Consider the following 17,009-nt stretch of genomic DNA (forward strand, 5'->3'; position numbering starts at 1 on the left):
TTAATGTTTTAAATACTAATCAAATTTCAATAACTCTTTATCTATAACATTAGATATGCAAATTGCAATAACCACTAGCGGATCTACGCGGGTGAGGGAGGGATGGCCATGGTGGCTTCCCCTCCCCCCTTGGAGTCTCCTTAAAAATATTTTGTAATAAAATGTTATACATTTTTTTAATATTTATAAAATGCGCTTAATCACAATTTTAATGTTCCAAAAATATGTTTTAATTTAAGAAACTTTCATATGTGTTCTTGCGACTTACTGCTCTATTGTTAATACCGCGTTGTGCGTTATACGAAAGTCACTATAATAGCATGAAGATTATATAAAATATTACTATGTCTGCCGATAAGTATCGCTTCTGTTGAACGAAGTTTTTCAACTCTTTGGCATTTGAAAGTTCGGAAAGTAAAGCTATAGAAATTGTTAAAGAAACAGTGCTGAATAAGTTTATCAGAGAAATAGATAGTGTAAATTAGATATTTTTGGACTTCGTTATGACTGGAGAAGTGTGTGTCCGTAAGTGCGTGTTGCATCGATCGGAAAAGATAGTAATCCGATGGTGCCAAGTCTGGAGAGTATGCTGGATGCGGGAGAACTTCCCATTCAAGCTCTAGAAGTGCCTGCTTCACGCTTTTTGCGACATGCCGTCGAGTGTTAACATGCAACAAAATGACTTTGCGTCAATTGTTGGCTACGGATGATCTTTTTTGCATCAATTCGTCACTCAATCGGCCTTTGGAGTAACATTTAACTGTTTCGACAACTCTAAAAGCGTTTGAGCTGGATTCTCATCAAGCAATTCTTGCAGCTCGACATCTTCAAATTTTTTCGGCTGTCCTGGACATTCTTTGTCTCTCACATCAAAATCACCATTTCGGAAGCGTTCAAACCAAACTCTACATGTTCTTTCCGATGGAGTTTGATCACCATACACTTCGGATAATAAGCGATGCGCTTCAGCTGCGGTTTTCTTGAGGTTGAAGTAATGAAGAAGCACATGTCGGAAAAACAGCTTATCGCGATTAATTTTCAATCGATTGGAAAATCTCTTTGGCGTCGAGAAATCTAATCTGTGAGGATTGAATCACTTTCAGCGATGACTACAAAAGACATATCACTTCATCGTCGAAACTCGCCAGCGTTGGAGCCAGCACCCTCTAGTAGCGAGCGACAGGAATTAAGTTTAACACCTAATACATAGTATTTTTTCAATGGAATATTAATGATAATTCAAGTAGACTATCTTTTCGTATCTGACCTTAAAAAAATTTTGCTTGCAGCGCGCAAATTTAATAATAAGTAATAAGGACGTAAAGATACACGAGAATGATGTAAAATAATTAAACTTTCCCCTTTTTTTTGTTACTCGTTCGTTAGAATAGGCACATGATGTTTCAGAAGCCCGTCAATCCAAAAGTCTATCTAAAAATGCATAAATCTGTCAGTGCCCCTCCCCCCCTTAATAAATGTCTGGATTCGCCCTGGGCAATAACAATTTTTATTCAAATTTAAAGTCGTAACAATTTTTTTTATGACACAATCGATCAATATAATTTTTTCAATATTGGGTAGTGACTAGTTAAAACGTTAAAAGTTGAAAAAAAATGTTTTAAAGTTAATAACATTTAACTTAACTTAGTTAATTATAAGTGCATTAAATTTTAACTTAACTAAGTTTTTTTTAAAAGTTAACTTTTTTACTTTTTTTTAAGTTGAAAATTTTTTTAACTTTTTTAAATGTTTTAGAAAAGTAATAAAATATAATAAGACTAAGAGCGTATATTCGTAATCCATTCATATTTTAAGACCATCTTAAGTAATTTCTTAAGATGCTAATACAGCCCTCTGATTGAATTATGCCTTATGCTATAAGGCATAATCTTATGCTTTAGTCCGGATTTACAATAGATGTTTTAAGCCTTAAGTTATAAGAAATTGACCAATTACAGTCGAATGTGAGGAGAATATTCCATTTCTTATAGTTTAAGGTTTATTAAAAAGTAAAAACCTAAAAATCTATCTGGCTATTTGCAAGTCGCAAATCGCGCTGGTGTGCCGAAACCATTAACGCTCATGCGCTTTAAGGGATGCTGGAGGAACTGTAATAATTATTTCTAATTTAATAAGAACTAATAATCAGAAAGGTCAATTATTATTATTAATTTTCACACGTGATTCTGCAATGTATGTAATTCTAAGGAATTATGAGTTTTGTTATTATTTAATATTTTGTCATTGTCGATATGTTGTCTTATTGATAGTTTATTTTTAACTTAAAATGTAATTTTTTTAAATGTAATCACTAATCTTACATCTTCTCTATGCTGGCTGTTTTTTTAAAGTTATATAACTTATATAGTTATATCGTTATATGTTATTAAATACTATTATAAGTATAAGCATATTCGGGCCTATGACAGTCAAAGCTTATATAAGATCTTTTTTGCCTAAATAATTCCCAGTGAATTATCTATATCCTATATCCTATATCATATATATCATATTTTTGTTGTAGTAGAAAAATTTCGGGGCGCAGTTTGAATAACTACAAAAATATGATATTATAATATGTTATTGTTCTTACATATACTGATTATTGCGAAGAATATTACTAAGGCCTCGGTGGTCTAATGGCTTAGGACGCTCGTATGGAATACAAGAGATCCGGGTTCAAGTCCCGGCCGAGGTAATATTTTTCGCAATAAATTTATTTAAGGTTTTCAGCACATTGTCAATTTAATTTAACTTGTGATATTATTGCAGTAGTTTAATTGCGTTAGAAAGTCCGGAAAAATTTCGGCGCGCAGTTTGAATAACTACAAAAATATAATATATATGCATGTACATACAGGGTGGGGAAAAAGTATGGAAGCAAACAATTATTTCCGAAACTATTCATTTTTCGACAAAATGTCTTAGACATAATTTTTATGGTATGCTTAGACTTAGTGTTTATTTCTTGTCGGTCCGAATAAAATCTTATTATATTGGTTAAAAATATGATATGCATGTACATATATAGGATATAGATAATTCACTGGGAATTATTTAGGCAAAAAAGATCTAGCTTTGACCGTCATAGGCCCGAATATGCTTAAACTTAGTATTTAATTTCCTGTCGGTCTGAATAAAATCTTAGTATTGGTTATATGTTATCATATTTGAAAAAAATTAAAAATTTAATTTATTTAATAATCTATATTGTGTGTGTGTGTGTGTGTGTGTGTGTTGTGTGTGTGTGTGTATAGTTATTTAATCTCATTTTAAGAAAAATTAGGACATTTTGACCTTAAAAATAATTTTTTTCAAAATTAACTTTTTTTAACTTAAGCTAATTCAATATTAACTTAACTTTCGTTAAATTCATTTTTTATTCCTTCAATTTTTAACTTAGATTTGTTAATTTTGTAAAGCCATTAACTTTAACTTTATTGAATTAAAAAAAAACATTAACTTACCCAATCCTGATTCTTTTTTAGGAATTGAAAATATGCTTGCATGAACTTTCCGTAGTAGACGACACATTGGAAGCACTCGATGCGCCAAAAGAATACCAACGACTGCGTAACTGGATAATTCGAATAATAATTGGATATATTGTATACATTTTTTTTTCCATGGCATCAAGTATTTATGCCTTGTTTCTAGGGTCTGTCATACCAATAAATTTCGTAATTTATAAAATATTTCTGTTGCAATATCCACAATTTGTAATTATCTTAAGTGCTCTGATTTGGGGAACTATCCTTAGGTCAGTATACAGAGTGTCCCAGAATGATCGCCAAATATTTTGTGCGCTGATACAGCGAACTAAACTGAGTCGAAGAGTCCTTTATTATTTTGCAATTTTTGCAATAGTTAACAAGATGTTAATTACTAAAAATTGTCGAATATTGGTTTTCAATAATTTTTTACTCAAGCACTATCAATTTTAAGAAAAACATGAATAAAAATAGTTTGTTTTCTTCTCATAGAGTTCTGAGACTTCTTTCAGAATTTTTTAGTATCACATTTTCTTATGTTGATAAAAATAGTTGCCAATAAGAAAATGCAATACTAAAAAGTTAATAAAAAATTCTGGAAACATTATATAAAATATAATAAAACATAAAAAACAAGTAATAAAAGTTTTATTTAGTCTGACTCTGATCATTTATTAATAACGCAATTAAAATATATCTCCATAATGCATGTATCTTATTTTTAATAAAAGAAATTATAATTAAATCTTTTTCTTTCAATATTCAGATACACGAGCTCCAGATTTCATCAAGTCAATAATCGTTTACAAGTATTCTGTTCTGATCTTTTCGAAAATAATACAGATAGAACACAAAACAGATGTATCTTAGTGCGTCAACGGATGACGGGAGTTAAGAATTGCAAACAATATATATGGATTATTATGTAATTTTTTAAAACTGTTTATACATGTACAAGCGCATATATGTATACAGTGTGCCTCATCGTATAATATCTCAAAAAGTATAAAAAATTAAAAAAAAATGTTTTTGAAAGTTGAACGGTTCAGAGCGAGGAACATACTTTGGTTACGTTAATTTTTTCTAGATAGAGACAGCAAAAGGATATAATGGTCATTTTCGCTTTTTTAAATAGAATTATATGATTTTTTACACTATAATTCTTCTAATCATTCTGCATACAAAAATATTAAGGTAGAGATATAAAAAAATTAATAATTTACGAGATATTGTAAAAGAGAAATCTGGGATAGTTGGTACATAGGGCACATAGGTATACATATTACCTACTTAATATTACAAAACAACAAACGATAATATTGCATAAAAAATGTATTATTTCCGCAGAAACATTGCGGCTATCATGCTGTAATAAGTTATTTCAAACCTACGTATGATATATAGTACATAAACATAAATAAATATTTATGAACATACATAATTATATATGAAATATATACGATACATACATGCTCACACATCCTTCTTTCTTTTGTAAAATTTCTTTTTGATGTAACAGAAATAATAATAATAATGAAAACATTAAGAATAATTTAAAGGATAATTTTCGTACCATTTGTTTTTAAAAAAGATCAAGTTTGGGGAAATACAAAAAAACTTACTCATATAAAATTATACATAAAATTATACATAATTGTATATAAATAATTTTTTTTACATTTGGTAATTATTTACATTAAGGGAGCCCTTTCCCAATGACTTTCACCTTTACATATGTTGTCAAGGTCATGACCCTGAGAGACTTTCAACTAGTTTTATCCGTCGATCCTTATTCATTAAAAAGTTATTAATAAAAAAAATAACATCTTATTTCTGTTATATGTAACATTAAAAACTATTCTATATTCTTCCTTATTTACGTAATGGCTTTCCACGTAAAGGGAATTCCACCTCCATCCTGCTAAGGAGCGCACGACTTTCCACGCGAAACAAGTTCCACCCCACCTTGACCCCTGCTAAATTTCTGTTTTATATAGTAGAAAAGAGGCATTATTTTTCAAACTTTTTTGTTAATAACTTTTTAACGAATAACGATCGACGGCTAAAACTTACTGGAGGTTATTCAAAGTCATAATCTTGACAACGCATGTCAAGGTCAAGAGGGTCCCCTAATGTAAACATTCACATTTCTCTAAACTTGATTTTTTTTAAACTAACAATGCAAAAATTATCCCTTTAATTATTTTTGACGTTTTTGCATTATTATTATTTTTATTACACTAAAAAATAATTTTATTAAAGAAAAAAGGATATACGAACATGTATGGACCTCCCTTACAGCACGAAATATTGCTGCAATATTGCAACAATATTTCAACAGTGCGTAATATTACAAAAATTGCTGCAATATTGAAATTAAAATAGTTTATTAGAAATATTGCAACAATATTGTAATTTTAATATTTTGTATAAAATGTTGCACACAATACGTTGCAATATATTGAAATAATTGCACATTTTGAACCGATTACAAGTTATAAATATAGTTTAAATCAAATTCGAGACTAAAAATATATTTTGCTTATTGTTAGTACTTCTCGTATGTGCCTTTATGGTTTGATTAATTATAATAATTATAATTTATTTATAGACATGTTCACCTACAACTATGCCTTATATCACGCAAACTAAATAAAATATTCAACGTACAAATGTTACTACTAATGCTATGTAACTTTTTACACAATATGGGCGCCTATGTCATCACATATTTAATCCTTGCAGTTCAAAATGAACATGTAATGATATTCACACATAAATTACTTTACGATCTTATTCGTATATATTTTTTATTTATTTTGAGAAGCGCGTTCTTTCTCATATTAAACTACATATGTCAAACTATTTACCATAAGGTATAGTAGAATTAAAACATTACTAATTATTTATAACTAGAATAATAACCACAAGCATCAATTTCGCAGCAATAAATTTATACATATCGAAGTTTTCTTCGAAATGACGCAACCTTATTTATTGGGTGTAAAATTTTCAGTTTTATTACAATTCGAATTGTATAAAAACAATTTCAGATAAACGAGACAGTAACAATTCTTCACAAATTATCCATTTATAATCTCGATGAGGACTTACGTGAACAGGTAAATAATTACGATGAAATGTTACATAAGAACTTAACTATTCTATGTGCAATTTTATTAGCGCTCATGGAAATTTGGACACTTGCATAAATTTTATCCAACGATTGTGCAATAAAATTAAGTCATTATAAAACAGCAATTGTATTATATTTTTATATATTTTAGGACACTTGTGCACATACTAACATTATAGCTAAGGATATATAGATTAGAAAAAGTTTTATAAATTATTTTTTATTTTATATACCGAAAGCGAACATTTGAAATTTATCGATTACACTATCAACATTCTATGTATAAGATAAACACTATGCATTTTAACACGTAAAATTGATAATAATTTATTAAAATTTTTGCAATCAGTGTTATTTAGTTTAATATTAAATTTGTCTCAAATTTACTTATTAATATGGACGCTTTTTACAATTTGAAACTGAAAAATTGATTGATTTTGACACATATTAAAGTTAAAAATAACGAAATATTATTTAACTTAAGGGTAAATTAAACAATACAAGAACTCTTGATGTCAAAATTAAAAATAAAAATAATGGAAAGTTCATATAAGAGTCGGTTATAAAGTTTGCACTAATAAAAAGTTAAGAAATGTTTTGAAATAGAAATCGACTATAATTAAATTAAATTTAAATTAAAACAATAGTCATAACGTTACATGCTTCGGCTGCTAGTTTGAGCATTCTTTAGTTGTCATAAACGAGTATATTATACATCAAATAACTGTAGAAAAATTATACGTGCGTTGTGCGATGCCTCACTGAGTATACGAATTTGCTCGCAAACGATTGAAAGATTGATTGTTGTTGAATTCGATAATCTAGTATGATGGAAACATGATAGATAAATTTAAGGAATTGGATTGCTCCTTTTGTATCTAACAATATAATTGATGTTTTATAATAATAACTTAATTTTATGGCCATTTGATAGAATTTATACTAATGTCTGGAACTTTCATGAAAGGTAGTGTATAACTGACGTTTATTCAATTATTTATTTCAATTAGGTTTTACAATTTATGTTGCAAATAAAAGTAAGGGAGGTAAAATTTGGCTTCGGACTTTTCCACTTTGGATATAATTTCGTTCACCAGGTACATCTAATATTAATTAAAAATATAAGCATATACGTAATGGAATGTACACATATAATACACAATAAATACTTCTACGTACAATTTTGTAAATTATATAAATATCTAAATGGCAACATAATATTGAAATTATTCTCAATTAATCGCATTTTTATATTTTTCATTGTTAATTTAATTATTCAAAATTCTTTTATATTAATTGTTCTCAATTTAACATAAATATTTTCATTAAATATAATGGAAGCATATTTTTTCAGTTCTACAGCGCAGCTTTGTCCATTCTGATGATTTTAATATCGGTATATAATAAACCTTTCTAATGCATGAGAAAAATGGTTTTGAAATTAACGTATATAATTAAATGTACTTTGGTTAAACCAAACTTTTCTGGTTGTTATTACAAGATTCGAGATTTTACAGCAATATTGTTTGGTAGACTATATTATCTTATAAGAATTATAGCATATTATCTTATAAAGATTTGTTTAATATTTTTCAGCTGGATTTAACAGACAGAAAATACCTTTAGAATACATAACAATACCAGAATTCTGATGAACGTTAATCTCAGCGCTCTCTGGCAGTTTAATTATTTTATTAACATTTTATGAATAAATATGCTCATAATATGTGCCTATATTATTTCATTAATAATAGTAATTGAATATAAAATACACAATATGCAAATAAAGTATACAGAGTGTCTCAGAATAAACATTTGTCCTTAAAATGATATATTCCTGACATAATTCTAAGACAATTTTTCCTTTGCCAAAATTCTATGCATAGCTTAGAATCCTAGATTTATTAGAGAGGCGCAACCGGTGTTATACATTCTGATTCGCTGTTGCAGTCTAACCAATTGCGTGACTTGGCAGCCATTTATAGTACTAGTGACATATTTCTATTTCATGTTATCCTATACATTCTATTTCACATTATCCTACACGTCTTATCTTGTTTGACATAGTTTAAAGGCAGTTTCATAGCATGTCGGCCATGTTTAGTACTCTCCTTAGTACCTTTGTCATATTGACTTAAGCCGGTTGCGCCTTTCTGATAAATCTAGGACTCTAGCGTAGCTTAGTTTTTGAATTATAAACGAAAATAGTGAGCGAATTACGGGTCGCGTACGGAAGGTAGGCAGGGGCGTACCGTCCGACGCGGGCGCTCAGTTCCGATCAGCTGCTTGCTACGCGTGAAACGCGTGACACGAGGTGCGTTCCGTTTCACGTATGATGTGCATAATGCATCATTTACCCTTGTTTAACATTCGATGAATAACAAGGATAAAAGATGCATCATGCGCATCATGCGCGAAACGGAACGCAGCCACGATGAAGCGCACGTACACGTATTTCATCTTCCTCCCTCCCCTCCTCTCTCTCTCTCTCTCTCCTACCTTGTAAAGATGTCTTCTACCGCAGCCGAGTTGGAAAAAAGCAGGATAATTTCGTGACCGTAAATTCCAAGATTCTCATAAATCCACACCAAATAACAATAAGCCTCGGTGGTCTAATGGCTTAGGACGCTCGTACGCATGGTATAAGGATAAGGGTATGCTCACGCGCATGCGACCAATCAAAATTGTCGAAGTGTGACGTCACACAACACAACATATTGACATCTTTATAATATGATGCTTCAAACTATTAAATTGCTTGTCAATTTAATTCGCGATTACTAGAGTAGTTTTAATTGCGTTTATTTAGTCCGGAAAAATAATTTGGCGCGCAGTTTGAAAAAGACTACACAATGGTATATATGCAAGTACATATATATTAGTATTATATATTAGTGTATATTAGTAATTCAAGATATATATTAGTGTATATTAGTAATTCAAGATTGAATTATTTAAAAAGCAACGAAGATCCAGTTTCGACCGTAATAGGCATTTTAAATTTCTAGTATTGATTGTGTTTCTCACATATACGGTCTAAAAATAAAGATATTGAATAAGTTTTTATTTTTCACATCAATTATATCACCATCACATTTACGCAAATTTTTGTCTTTCACATTAATTATATCACTTATAACGTTTCACGCACACTTGATTTACAAACGAATTTATCAGTTCGTTATTATTAATCACTACAGATTAATTACCATAAGTCAGTGAAAATAACTAATACGTCGCGGAAGAGCGCGCGCCGCGCACTAAAGTTCGTTTCACAATCGTCAAATAATTAGGTGCTCAATTGATTATGGTATCAAAATAATCCTTACACATTGCAGTATCGAAATATGTACATATCTGAATTTAGTGCTCACTCTAAGTCATTGAAAATAATTAATACGTCGCGGAAGAGCGCGCGCCGCGCTCTATAATTCGTTATCCGATCGTCAAAGAATTAGATGTTCGCGTAATTTTGGTATTAAAATAATCCTTAGACATCGTATTATCAAAATATATACATTTCCGATTTTGTGCTCTTTGCAAACCATCGGAATCACATCCGTGCGTGCTCTGCGCTACGCTGATTGACTTTTGTGGGTGGAATCCCTCTTCACCTCATTTTCGATGAGACATGGAAAGTCGATGATATTATTATGAACGCGTGATGGTTTTTGTAATCGTATTTACATATGTGGCTATTTATAATATAAAAACTCATGGATAATTCACCTATCCAATGGAAATTTTTTTTGAATGTCGCCGCGACCGTTGCGACGTTTGTCAAAGACTGCCGCGCGCCGCGGCAAGAGATAATCGAAGGATTCTTTTTACGCGCCACGACAGCGTGGCGCGCCCTTTTTTGCGACGTAATAATTATTTTCACTGACTTAGGGTGAGCACTAAATTCAGATACCATTTCGATGCTACAATGTCTAAGGATTATTTTGATAATTAATCCAGCACCTAATTATTTGACGATTGTGAAACAAACTTTAGTGCGCGGCGCGCGCTCTTTCGCGACGTACTAGTTATTTTCACTGACTTAGGGTGAGCACTAAATTCAGATATGTATATATTTCGATTCTATAATGTCTAAGGATTATTTTGATACCATAATCAATCGAGCACCTAATTATTTGACGATTGTGAAACAAACTTTAATGCGCGGCGCGCGCTCTTTCGCGACGTATTAGTTATTTTCACTGACTTAGGGTGAGCACTAAATTCAGATATGTATATATTTTGATACTACAATGTTTAAGGATTATTTTGATACCATAATTAATCGAGCACCTAATTATTTGACGATCGGGAACAAACTTTAGTGCGCGGCGCGCTCTAATATTGGAATTAATGCTATATTTGAATATTTACGCTATATTTTAATTTTTTTTTGCTCTATTTTGGAGCACTAAATTAGCACTAAATTTCCTGTGTACTTATTTTTTGTATACGTGCCCTGTATATTTTTTTTATGGGAGGGTCCAGCTTAATATTTAGCTGGACCCCCCATTTTTTTTAATTACTGCTAAACAGTTTGAGCACTAAATTTCGAAATAGGGTACTAAATTAGCATCTAATTAGCACTAAAATTTTGATTTATTGCGAACTTGATTTTCGATGGTGGGGGTCCAGATTAATAGAGTTGTTTATATAGGTGCCAGTCGGTGACGCTCGCGAGTCGGGAGTATGGGGGAGCGTAAATTTCCCAGAATTGGGCGTACATGCAAATGTGAGAAAAGGACTTTTCACCTAGAAATATTAGTCATATCGAATTGAAACTCGACTGCATGGTTGGTGCTAATTTAATTTAAAGTTGAGGAATCGAATTAATTTCGCGTTAATTAATAGAATCTCAAAATTATTAGTAAATTAAACTTCGGATTCTTCTCCGTGGTCCGCGCTGCTCCTTCCCCGACTCTCGGTTAGTCGGCGCTCGCTAATGCGACTAATTTGCGTTTAATGATCAATTTCAGGTTAATTAAAGCAATCGCGATGGCCAAAAGATAGTAAATTAATAAAAACATAATGTGCGAGACTTCAAAATTAATAACATTTTCGGCCAGAGCGGCTGAAGTTCCGCTAAGAATTCGGAACGACGAGCGACACGCGCATCGCGGGTCGTGATTGGTGCGCAATAACTTATTCTTACTTTGGAGGATTATAGGCGTCGAGGCGTTTAGAGTAAACTAATTTTCTCTAAATCTCGCGTAGGACAGTAATGACATGACAGTTATAGCATATGAAAACGATTTCTTAACTCCATACGAAGTTATCTTGCCTAGAATTTAGTCGCGACGTATCGGTACGCGGCACGCGTCTCGCAGGTGCACCGATTGGCTTACGCGATACGCGCGTCAGGTGGTGTCGATAGAATCGCATCGACCGAGTAAGTTTCCCGCTAGGAATATTCGCAATTAAACAATAGAAATACTTTAGATAGATAATGTAAGATACGAAAAATAACTCAGCGCGAGATGAAAAGATAAAAACAGCAAAAATATACGCAAAAAAAAGAAAATTATATTCTTGCAGAGGGTAGGACGTAACAATATGTTTATTTCAACAAACGTTTTGATCTCTTTATCGGGTTATCTTCAGTGTTAGTATTTAAATTCTATAAACCGCAAATCATAATTACACAAGCTAAGCCATTAGACGCAACATTTCGCAATTATGTGTAACATTCTTTCTTCAGATCGCTTAATTATAGTTTTTGTATATTGTGGTACAATGTATATTGTTGTATGATTTGAAAAGTAATAAAACATGCAAAAAGAATATGCACTCCGTTCATCTCAATGCGGTAAAATATAAATCTCGTAGTTAAAAAGCAATAATTTAATCTAAAATAAGTAACACAATTGCTATAGCAATATTAAGATACAGAATCGATCCCTTGATCTTAAGAATTACATAAAAAAAGCAAACAGGGTTCTTAAAGACAAATAAATAATGATTATATTCTTGATTGATATGGCAATAATGTAGAAAATTAATTACTTTTGATTCAATAAACTTAGTGGAATCTTGAAAAATAGCCGAAGTCAAAAGCAGATACGAGGACATATAAGATGTTTTAAAACTCAGTTTTTGCATTATGGTTTTAAAATTAAAAGTACACATGATATTTTACGATTTGTTTTATTTTATGAATTTCAAGAATGTAAAACATTCACAATAAACATGAAAAAAGGGAAAATCTTCCTTCAACTGTGCTAAAATCATGTATAAAAAACATTTTCTTATAATATTGAACAATATTTCATTTTTTACATAAAATAAAAGTTCTTCTGTATGAAAATGTTCCATACTTTGTTGATATTACCATTACCTCAAAGTAATAAGTTTATATCAAATATTGTTTGGATAATTACTCTATGTGCCTGCTTAAACAATGTGCTATTCTTTAAAACACATTGCTCCATTAGGCACAAATTACAATTAGAAGAAATAAAAGGTGTCATAATAATAATAATTTTATATTGTGTTTTATCGTGTAATATATATTATAAAACGTATGTATAATTTATAAAAAATAATTGATCTTATTTCTTATATATAATTGATGTTACATAAACATTTAAAAACGTATTGTACAATATATTTTTTATATACATATATACACTACTGCTTGAAAGTTTGAAGTACCTTTAAATTTTGAAAAAAAAGTTAAATCAATTTTATTTATTGTCAATGTAAGTCTACACAGTTTTTATCGTTTCAATTATAAATTTTATGTACATTTAAGAATAAAAATTGATATTTTTAATAAAATAATTACGTCATAAGAGTACCCAGATCACGCGAGTGATTGAACACATATCGTACGGATATCTATATCATATGGATGCCCATTTCATATAAGTACCGGTACATTAGCACTCGTATCGACGGTTGACATACCAAATTTTATAATTTAACCTAATCAAATCTCTATAATTAATAAAAATATTCAAAAATTAATTAAGACTTATAAATCTCATTTAGGAACAATTTTAAACAATTTAGTTGCGTTTGGCGTTTGGACGTACTTCATTCTATCCTTATCATTCATTATATGCAGAAAAAAGGTAGCAGCTTACATCCAAACTGAACGCAGCCTTATTAGAATAATTTTATCTTACCTACATACTTATTTCTATTTGACTTATATTTATAATTTGAATAATTTATCTTATTTACATCCCTACTTCTATTTGACTTATATCTATACCATCCAAAATGTCTTCACACTCATCTTTTAAATCTTCTGCTCTTTGTAATATTAAAAGCTATAATTTATCATAAGTAAAAAGAATGTAAAAGATATTTTCATATAGATATTTTCATATAAATTATATGACTTACTTTTGCTGCAGCTATAATTTGCGTGACTATTTTATTACTTAAATATGGAATATTTTCCTTTATTTCCTTAGGATTGGCTTTCGCTATGGATTGTAAAGTTTTATAACCGGCTTTGTACAACTGACGAGCTCTACCCTAATAAAGAATGATAAAATATATATATATATATAAATAAGAAAGTCTTTTACTGAATGTACTTAACATTTCAGTAAATGCCCAAAACTCAGGTAATTCCTATAATATAAAAGATTGATATATTTTTTAATATTGATATATTTTTCTATTATATTATATTCTCTCATGATATTATAGCTATTAGGCTAATAACTCGTTCATTTACCTGGCAAAATCTGACTACAGAAGATGCAAACATTGAAACCGCGTTTAAAAGACTTTGTATAATACCTCTATTAACTTGATATTTCTCAGCAACAGAATAAACTGTATGATGATTCCATAATTCATGTACTATTAGTGTCACATAAAATCTGTGAACTACCCTCTTCTCGATAAACTATATAAAATTAAATTCTAAATAAAATAGTGCATTTAAGTATAATTTCACTTATCTGATAATAAACTGACCTTAGGTATTATACCATCACGTATTTTATTGGCCGCAGCTTCTGTTATTCCAAGAAGTCTAGCAACTTGCATTTGACTTTCAGTTAACTCCATTATCTTGAACAATATGAAACATTTATGGCAATACTTACAATATTGATATATAAAAACACAGATAATATTACCACATCATAGTAAATACTGCCGGTGGGAGTAATTTGAGATATACTATCATAAGGTGTGACAAGATATAGAAGATGTAGATTATCAATTAATATTAAATGCTTCTGAGCTGTTTTTAAATCCTCATACAATGTATACGCAGTTTTTAAATCAATCGGCCCTGCAATGAATCTTTATGAAGTATATTATGAAATACATGTTTGAATATATCAGAAATGAATAAAAACTTGTTACCTTTCATTGCAGCTTGTCCCAAATCACAAAGCTGAAACTCAGTTTCACTTGTAAACGTGACTGTTTTTACTCCCTTTTTAACTGACAAATTCTTCTTACATGTTGATGCTTGAGATGGAATGACAACAGTTACATTAGGATTACCAGTATTACTATCTTTGCTCTTTACTTTTATTATACCACATTTTAATAATGTTGTTATTGTTTCATCTGTTATTGTCTTTAGATTAACGCCTATTCTATTTTGTTGAATATTGAGTAATGTTGCAGTTGTTAATTTATGCAATTCAGACCTAGTTGACGCTATGTTTAATTGTATTGCACTTAGAATCAAATTGTTCAATCCCTTGTTGTTTTCAATGTATAAACTGCTCAGCGAGTCGTCCATTTGAGAAGTCAAGAGATCTTTGATCTGTAATGTAAGTTATGTTTTAGCTTTTAAAATAATTAATTATACTTTAGTTTTAGTCTATTTTACAAATTCTTACTTTACTGATCTCGGACTTTTTACAGATAAGTATACTTTCTCCTAAAACTCCCATACCAGCGCGACCTGCTCGACCAATCATTTGTTTGTATCTACTTAAATTTAAAAACTGATTACCAACGTAAGGACTACGTAGTATTACCTAATAAAAGACAATATTATTAACAGCTGTAATAATATTAGCCATACATTATTATTGTATTAATGATTTAATTACCCTCCTTGCTGGCAAATTGACACCAGCCGCTAAAGTCGACGTGCAACATATTACACATAGAATACTTTCTCTAAAAGCATCTTCTATTAAGCGCCGTTCTTCAGACGTAAGACCAGAATGATGATAGGCTATGCCAAGTTTGATAGTTTTTTTCAAAATGGGGCATAATCCTTCTTCAGTCTTAAGCGCATTTAACAAGGTTATCTTTTCATTTACTTTGTAATTATATAAATCCCTAAAATAATTAAATTTGGATATTTGTAATATGCTATATATTTTCTAACTTACAAGGTGTCAAAGAAGTAAAGAATATTGTAATAATGTCCTTAACGTCAATAAGATACATCATTAAAACGTCACCTTGCTACTTAAGTTAATACAACTTACTAAGAAAAATTTAAAATAAACATGATAAAGTCTTACTTAGATAAAATTTTGGTTAATAATAAAGCCAGATTCTCACAGTTTTTACGACTTGAGCAGAATATAAGGCAGGAATCATTTGGCACCACTTCCATTATCAAACCTCCAATTCTGTCTGGATCAAGTATTGCTACATCATCTGAGTACTTGATATAATAAAATTATATTAGCTGACATTATCTTTTATGCAAAGATCTTGTAAAGTCAAACTTGATTATATCACCTTGTAATCATTGGTGCTCATATCTACCAATAATTCTTCATTATTCAAGTTAATTACCCACATATCATTTCCACATTTTACATATTCTGTTATTTTAACTGGTCGAAAGTTTTGAGAGTATGTATCAGCATTAAGAAATTGCGCGATTTCTTTTAAATTACCTATCGTTGCGCTCATCCCAATTAAGCGTATTATATCTACAAAAAATAGATATTTCATTAAAAAGCGAGAAATTTTTAGAAAATATTTGTATTTCCTAGGATTTTATTGTGTATCATACTTAATGAAAATAACAAAAGAGAGCAAATTCATTAAAGGTGTTGGTCAATGGAATATTATAAATATTTTAATAAATTCGCTCATTTTTGTAATTTTCGACTAAGTTGTGATACACAATCAAATTCCTGAATAATTTCACTTAAATGTCTGTAATTACCACTGAAGAACATTATTTTAGTGAGAAGCCCTTCTAACGTGGCTCCTCTTCCTCCAGATTCTCCAAGCAGATGTAATTCATCAACAACTATAATACCAATCTAAAATAGTTTTTCTGCATTACAATACAACCTGTATAATATGTAACTGCGATAATTAGTTATTAATATTCAGGGAATGGAAGTAACTCGTTACTTGTAACGAAGTTACAGTTACAAGTTACTTTTTTGGTAACTTTACTAGTAACTGCGTTACTTTTTTTCTTT

The 17,009-nt window shown here is 30.2% G+C and overlaps 1 protein-coding gene and 1 non-coding gene across 2 annotated transcripts in view; one reads left to right on the forward strand and one right to left on the reverse strand.

Annotated features, from left to right (window-relative positions):
• The first annotated feature begins 2,625 nt into the window (after positions 1 to 2,625).
• Positions 2,626 to 2,698, forward strand: TRNAS-GGA (transfer RNA serine (anticodon GGA)). Its single transcript has one exon. It is a non-coding gene; the product is annotated as a tRNA-Ser (tRNA).
• An 11,049-nt stretch (positions 2,699 to 13,747) lies between these two features.
• Positions 13,748 to 17,009, reverse strand: part of mus301 (mutagen-sensitive 301) — a 5,159-nt gene continuing 1,897 nt past the window's right edge. Inside the window, exons 5-16 of the mRNA XM_018506606.1 lie at positions 16,745 to 16,844; positions 16,309 to 16,505; positions 16,086 to 16,231; positions 15,663 to 15,897; positions 15,447 to 15,587; positions 14,959 to 15,370; positions 14,727 to 14,884; positions 14,563 to 14,658; positions 14,318 to 14,491; positions 14,180 to 14,211; positions 13,978 to 14,112; positions 13,748 to 13,901 (exon numbers count right to left, since the gene is read on the reverse strand). Coding sequence (XP_018362108.1) covers positions 14,061 to 14,112; positions 14,180 to 14,211; positions 14,318 to 14,491; positions 14,563 to 14,658; positions 14,727 to 14,884; positions 14,959 to 15,370; positions 15,447 to 15,587; positions 15,663 to 15,897; positions 16,086 to 16,231; positions 16,309 to 16,505; positions 16,745 to 16,844 — 1,743 coding nt within the window. The 3' untranslated portion in view covers positions 13,748 to 13,901; positions 13,978 to 14,060. The remainder of the gene's footprint in view (positions 13,902 to 13,977; positions 14,113 to 14,179; positions 14,212 to 14,317; positions 14,492 to 14,562; positions 14,659 to 14,726; positions 14,885 to 14,958; positions 15,371 to 15,446; positions 15,588 to 15,662; positions 15,898 to 16,085; positions 16,232 to 16,308; positions 16,506 to 16,744; positions 16,845 to 17,009) is intronic.

This window comes from Trachymyrmex cornetzi, unplaced genomic scaffold (assembly GCF_001594075.2).
Source record: "Trachymyrmex cornetzi isolate Tcor2-1 unplaced genomic scaffold, Tcor1.1 scaffold227, whole genome shotgun sequence".
In the NCBI taxonomy this organism is placed as follows: domain Eukaryota; kingdom Metazoa; phylum Arthropoda; class Insecta; order Hymenoptera; family Formicidae; genus Trachymyrmex; species Trachymyrmex cornetzi.